Genomic DNA, 7,536 nt, shown 5'->3' with positions numbered 1-7,536 from the left:
AACCCTGGAAAACGCTCAAAGCGGACTCCACTACACCAGTTCCATTCATGAGAAAAGGGGGTGGGTTATATTGACATGGCTTGACAACAGAGGTTCAAATATAACTTCATATTTATTGGTTATTCGTTTCTTTATATCAGCATCCAGTTTCCACCACCGTGTGTTAAACTCTTCCTGTGTTGACGTTCGAGCGTGACATCATCGCCTACGGCAAGCTTACACGCTAAAAACGCAAACCGTAAACAAAACCCGGAGCGCACCAAGACTGCAGTGTGTACACAAACCAGAGGGGGGAGAGGGAGGGGGGGGAGTTCGCACCCAAGGACGGAGCGAGGACGGAGCGGAGCTGATTCGACCCCGAATGGCAGTGAGAAAGCCCCCTTAGAGACCATTGACTGGAGGTAGGCGGGAGCGGTTCCCTTTGCCGCACGGTATGCCAGGTCGAGGGCCTTGAAGCGGATTCGTGCAGCAATGGGGAGCCAGTGCAGGTCCCTAAGGAGTGGGGTGACATGGGCCGACTTCGGTAGGTTTGAGATCAGGCAGGCTGCTGCGTTCTGAATGAGTTGAAGAGGCTTGGTGGCAGTGGCCGGGAGGCCAGCTAGCAGTGCGTTGCAGTAGTCGAGGCGGGAGATGACTGTTGATTGGACGAGGAGTTGGGTGGCTTCTTTTCTCAGGAAGGGAGGAATCTGCAGGTTCTGGTTGTTGCTGCGATGTGAGCAGAGAAGTTCAACTGGTCGTTGATCCGTTCAGAAATAAGTGATTAGGTGTGATTTAGGTAAACTGTGTAAAAAAAAAAAGCGTAGTTTTCTCATAGACTTCAATTCATTCTGCGGTTTTTCTCGTCCTGTTTTCGCTCGTACCTTTTCACCTAGATCCCTGATTATTTTTTTATCCACTTTTTCTCCTTCTTTTTCTGTTTTTCTCCCATCCCAATTTAGTCGTGCCAATTCCCCCCTCCCCTGTCTTGATCGTTGCTCGCATGTGCCCGCCACTGGTCGGTCGTCTCCTTCTTTTTCTGTTTTTCTCCCATCCCAATTTAGTCGTGCCAATTCCCCCCTCCCCTGTCTTGATCGTTGCTCGCATGTGCCCGCCACTGGTCGGTCGTAGGGAGGGTTGAAGAATCTATTGCATGTCCCCTCCGATACATGCGGAGGCAGCCTGTCACATCTTTTCACCTGCCAGCGCGAACTCTCATTGGCGAGGAGTAACGTGTGGGAGGCTCACACTACCCTCGACATCTCCTGTCCTTGCTGTGCAGGTGCCCTGACCGACCTGTAGGAGGCGCTGTTTACAACGACCAGATTACCACAACAGATTTACGACTCCCCTCCCACTGACTCTGCCAATTGAGTCAGTATGACGGCCGGCCCAAGCCGGAGGCAACGCTGACAGCCGGATTCGATACCGGTGTCTCACGCGTTGGTGACGAGCGCTTAGACCGCTGCGCCACCCAGCCGCACACCTAGATCCCTGATTTGTACATCCCCAGGTGGGGTATCATTGGAAAGCCACACTCATTGGCTACAACCCTGTCCAATCATTTTCGAGATCGCCAAATGATTGACGGAACTAGAGCCCCAAGAGTCGGGAGTAGTATTTGCACAATATCGTGTACTTTGCGCAAGCCTCAAATATCGGCATGTAACTCGAGAACCGCTGAACGGATTTTGTCGTCTGAAAGGGATATCGACAGGCAACAAATGGGGCTTTAATTCGATATATATATTGTATTAAAGAATATGCACACCCGAGCCACTAGAAGTCGCCAAAGTGCCGGTGGGCAAATCATCCTCAAAAGGGCCCACATGTGTGCCCTTGCAAGTTAAGGTAATTCCACGTTGAAATTACGCGATAGATAGAAGTGTGGGGTCGCTAAAAATAATCCTAAATAAAATGGGGTCATGGTATAAAAAAGCCAAACTCCTGTTTTACCCGAGGACCCCACACTTAACACATTGGTTGTCAGCCGGATATGACGATTTATCGCTTGGATGCCACCACGTTAATCAATGGGAGGACGAGCACATTTGCGAATGCATAAACTATATCTTAAATTATGGCTATGTGTCTAATACACCCGTCGCTTATCAATGACTTGCTTGCAGTCAACATGTACGAAGGAAACGGATTGTTTTTTCATCAGTACATTTCCGTTTTATACCGTTTTGAATATGAATATAGTTTCGGAGAGCCATTTACTGGAATACACAAAACACATTGTCATTTTCCGGCTGATTTATGAATCGTTTTCAAATAAACGCTAGATTATCGAGAGTATTTGTGTTCTTATGCACGATACAAAAGCGGGCTGAAAAAAAATTTATAAAAAAAAAAAAATAATAATAAAAATGTACTTGCCAATGCACTTGTCACCTGCCCGTGACCCCGTAGTTTCAGAACCACTGGTCTAGATATAGACAGAGAGCACTGTCTCCACTGTTGTCTCCCAGTCGTTGGGGACCATGGGGTACCAGGACTTCCACCAGAGGACGCTGTCCGCCGCCTCGTCTGCCTCCGCCAGGATCGCCTGCTTCGCTGCCGCTGGCCTCGTCCTCGTCTTCGGCATTCCCTCCGTGCTGATTGGTGCGGTCGCTGCATCGACAGGTATGAGCTGCTCCTGTAAGGATAGACTCATAGACAAGAGAATAGACTCATAGACAAGAGAATAGACTCATAGACAAGAGAATAGACTCATAGACAAGAGAATAGACTCATAGACAAGAGAATAGACTCATAGACAAGAGAATAGACTCATAGACAAGAGGATAGACTCAGAGACAAGAGAATAGACTCATAGACAAGAGAATAGACTCATAGACAAGAGAATAGACTCATAGACAAGAGAATAGACTCATAGACAAGAGAATAGACTCATAGCCAAGAGAATAGACTCATAGACAAGAGGATAGACTCATAGACAAGAGAATAGACTCATAGACAAGATAATAGACTCATAGACAAGATAATAGACTCATAGACAATAGAATATACTCATAGACAATAGAATAGACTCATAGACAATATAATACACTCATAGACAATAGAATAGACTCGTAGACAAGAGAATAGACTCATAAACAACAGAATAGACTCATAGACAAGATAATAGACTAATAGAATAGACTCATAGACAAGAGAATAGACTCATAGACAAGAGAATAGACTCATAGACAATAGAATAGACTCATAGACAAGATAATAGACTCATAGACAAGATAATAGACTCATAGACAATAGAATAGACTCATAGACAAGAGAATAGACTCATAGACAAGAGGATAGACTCATAGACAATATAATATACTCATAGACAATAGAATAGACTCATAGACAAGATAATAGACAAGAGAATAGACTCATAGACAAGAGAATAGAAGGGGGGAACCCTTGCGAGCACAGAGGGGGAGAACATGCAAACTCCACACAGAAAGGCCCGGGAGATACCCCACCTGAGTACCTGGCATCATGGAAACCTGGTCCCCAAGCGGGAATCGAACCCTGGACCTTCTTGCTGTGAGGCGACAGTGTTAACCACTACACCACCATGCCGCGATAAACTGTAAAACTGTAATAAAGAATTATAAACGTAATGTGACCCCCCCCCCCCCCCCCCCCCCCTCACTGATCCCACGTCGTGTGTCTCTCTCTGACCTCTGACCTCAGACTGGAACCTGACGTCCTACGGCGCGTCCCCGTACGAGCGCGGCGAGGCCGGTCTGGTGCTGCCCATCGCCCTGCAGCAGCTCACGCCTCCCTACATCTCTGTCATCGGCATCGGAGCGGTGGCTGCCGCCGTGATGTCATCCACAGACTCCGCCCTGCTGTCGGCCGCCTCCATCTTCTCCACCAACATATACAGGAGCATCCTGAGACCACAGGTGAGAGAGGGAGAGAGAGAGGGGGGGGGAGAGAGAGGGAGAGAGAGGGAGGGAGAGAGAGAGAGAGAGAGAGAGAGAGAGAGAGAGAGAGAGAGAGAGAGAGAGAGAGAGAGAGAGAGAGAGATAGATAGATAGATAGATAGATAGATAGATAGATAGATAGATAGATAGATAGATAGATAGATAGATAGATAGATAGATAGATAGATAGATAGATAGATAGATAGATAGATAGATAGATAGATAGATAGATAGATAGATAGATAGATAGATAGATAGATAGATAGATAGATAGATAGATAGATAGATAGATAGATAGATAGATAGATAGATAGATAGATAGATAGATAGATAGATAGATAGATAGATAGATAGATAGATAGATAGATAGATAGATAGATAGATAGATAGATAGATAGATAGATAGATAGATAGATAGATAGATAGATAGATAGATAGATATATTCTATACATAACTCAAGGTTATCACAGTACAATGAGGTTGCTACCTGGAAAGGAAGAAGATCATAATGATAGAATGGTCTTCTCTACTGAGTAGAGAAATAAACTGTGCAGCCAGACAAAAGGAACTATAGTTCAACTCCACTGATTTATTTGCCAAAGGGCTCAGAGTGAATTCAGAAGATTGCTTTTTACATACAAGGATTATTTCATAGTACATCAAACATGGTGTACAAAAGGATTGATAAGGTTTGCACATCAAACCCAGTCTGTACATAAACAGTAGTCATGTTTATCAAATGAAATAGAATAGAATAGAACAGTAAGAAGCATTTTGTATGAAAGTATTCTGTACTTCTGTATGACAACTATTAAAGAAACTTGAATCTACTGAGCATTACACATGAGTAAATCTGGTCAACAGATAGCAGGGATCTGTACATTACTCTAACCTAAACAACATTGGTTTTTCCATGATTTACTCACATGTAACGGCTCACAGTAGTCTCTGGATGGGCGGTGGTAGAGAGACGCAGACCTGGTTGTCTGGCCTGCTCTCTCTAACAATGCGTTTCTCATTTATACTCAAAATGATGTCATAAGTTGACTTGGTCCATAGCCAATCAGTTATTTCTATATATTTGGCGTTCTGTTCCAATTGGTTCTTGATTCTTTGGGGGCTGTCTGTCCCAAGATCTCCTCGTCGTGTGTTCTTCCTGTCGCAACAGCGGGGGGTCTGCTGGTGGCCCCCTCCTTTGCTGCTAGGGAGGGAGAAGCTCTTTTTCTCCCCTCTGGATACATCAGACATGTTAACATTCCCTTTATTTTATTTGATTTTCCCATATACCTGGTTTGTGTAATGAATCTATGGACTATCTAGCATTAACCCACAGTCATTGCTTCTAGGTTAATACCAAATAGTCCACAGGAGCCAGCACCAACCTTTATTTACCAGACTGACACTTTGAATACAACTATGATTAAAGCTTTGTAATTGAGACTTATTTTATATATATGGTTTACACCAGGAGTGAAATGACACTATTACCTTCATAATCAGTTTGACATTCTAAATGACATTCAAATACCTTTTATCTAATAAGTCAGTTTAATTAATATGATCTTGTTTAATTAGTTTCAGTCTTAACATTCTGTCAGAGCCAGCTATCTGGTCTCTGCTATCGCTGCTGAAATCTGCTAGTGCTGAGTGTGACTTTTCAGTTCCTTTGTTCCTAGTGGGGTGTGATCACCAACATTTGCATACAGTCTTCAGTCACACGAGTGGGGGTTTGGTTGACTGTTTCCTTCTGTTCTAAACAGTTGAGTACATCTGTTTGTGTGAGGGTTTGTTGACTATTCCTGTAACACCAATATCACTCCTTACTTAGCTCTGAAAACCCATTCTGCTGTTGAAAGGGTACACCTGGCTTTTTGCATTATGGTTTTCTAATTATATTCACATTTTTGTTATGAAATGCCAGTCAAGGATACCACAGTCTCAACAGTGTTCTGTCCCCAGGCGTCTGAGCGGGAGCTGCAGTGGGTGATCCGTGGCGTGGTGGTGCTGGCGGGCGTGGCCGGCACGGCCCTCACCGCGCTGGACAACAGCGTCATGGTGTTCTGGGTCCTGGGCTGCGACCTCTCCTACACCGTCATGTTCCCCCAGCTGGTCTGCGTGCTCTTCTTCAGCGTCTCCAACGGCTACGGGGCCGTGGTGGGCTGCCTGGCCGGGGTGCTGCTGCGCCTGCTCTGCGGAGAGCCCGCGCTGGGCCTCCCCGTGGTCCTCCGGTTCCCCGGCTGCGTGCTGGAGGACGGGCTCCTCGTCCAGGGCGCCCCCATCAGGACCGTCTGCATGCTCTCCGGCATCGCGGCCACGCTGACGTGCTCCTACGCCGCCTCGCTCCTCTTCCGCAGGGGGCTGCTCCCCGAGAGGTGGGACGTGTTCAAGGTGAAGGCCGCCGCCGCCGCCGCCCGCGGGCCACCGGGGGGCGCCAAAGACGAGAAGGGGGACTCTGACGTGCGGCGTGAAGTCTCCCAGCTGATGCTGGACACAAAGTGTTGATGTTGTCGTGTGTCGTCAACAACTTGTTACCTCATAGTGTGTTATTGACAACAACTTGTTACCTCATAGTGTGTTATTGACAACAACTTGTTACCTCATAGTGTGTTATTGACAACAACTTGTTACCTCATAGTGTGTTATTGACAACAACTTGTTACCTCATAGTGTGTTATTGACAACAACTTGTTGCCTCATAGTGTGTTATTGACAACAACTTGTTACCTCATAGTGTGTTATTGACAACAACTTGTTGCCTCATAGTGTGTTATTGACAACAACTTGTTACCTCATAGTGTGTTATTGACAGGTGCCTAATAAAGGTTATTATTATTATTATTATTATTATTATTATTATTATTATTATTATTATTATTATTATTATTATTATTATTATTATTATTATACAAATTAAGTTTATAGAGTAGAGTTGTTTGTTTTGGGAGAAAATAATAAAATAATTGAGCCATAATTCTCTCTCTCTGAATGAATGAATGAATGACCTTTATTTATATAGCACCCTTCACAGCACGAATGCACAGGGTGCTTTACACTACAGCATAACATATCAAATAAATCTGAAATAAATGCCAACAATAACAGACAGCAGTTAAAAACAGTGAACCAAAAAAAATAAAAGAATCTCTGTCTCTGTCCCTCTCTCTCCCTCTCTCTCTCTCTCTCTGTCTTCCTCTCTCTCTCATTCTCCCTCTCTCTCCCTCTCTCTCTCTCTGTCTTCCTCTCTCTCTCTCTCGCTCTCTCTCTCGCTCAGTGCATGCTGGGAATGAGATTGGAGAGATTGGAGATTGGAGGTGTGGAGGTATAGTGAGTTTTTTTTTCTATCTTCATCTATCTATTTTGTTAATTTGTTTATGGGATATTGTATTGTAAGTATAGTGTTGGTTTGCTGTGTGTTTTGGTGTGTATAGGGTTAAGTGGGAGTGCTTTGTTTGGTTGGCAGTCGGCCAGGCTGTGCTGCTGGCTGACGTGAAACGCTAATATGGATTTTTCAAAAATCAGTAGAAAGAATGGCATTAAGATATCTGTTCCTAATGTGTCAGTAGAGAACTGCAGTTTGGCAGTTGGAAATATTGTCGGACACAGAAGCATTAAATCAGCTGCGAAAATGAATGGTTC

The 7,536-nt window shown here is 44.7% G+C and overlaps 1 protein-coding gene across 1 annotated transcript in view; it reads left to right on the top strand.

Annotated features, from left to right (window-relative positions):
• LOC311248374 (high-affinity choline transporter 1-like) overlaps positions 1-6,402 on the top strand; it is a gene marked incomplete at both ends in the record, with an annotated part of 28,410 nt that extends 22,008 nt beyond the window's left edge. The window contains 3 exons of the mRNA XM_084339265.1: positions 2,451-2,604; positions 3,664-3,878; positions 5,860-6,402. Coding sequence (XP_084195391.1) covers positions 2,451-2,604; positions 3,664-3,878; positions 5,860-6,402 — 912 coding nt within the window. The remainder of the gene's footprint in view (positions 1-2,450; positions 2,605-3,663; positions 3,879-5,859) is intronic.
• Between the last annotated feature and the right edge of the window lie 1,134 nt (positions 6,403-7,536).

Source organism: Notolepis coatsorum (genome assembly GCF_963971535.1).
Source record: "Notolepis coatsorum genome assembly, contig: SCAFFOLD_1883, whole genome shotgun sequence".
Lineage (NCBI taxonomy): Eukaryota > Metazoa > Chordata > Actinopteri > Aulopiformes > Paralepididae > Notolepis > Notolepis coatsorum.
Note: the sequence above shows the minus strand (reverse complement) of the source record. Positions and strands in the feature narration are given on the sequence as shown.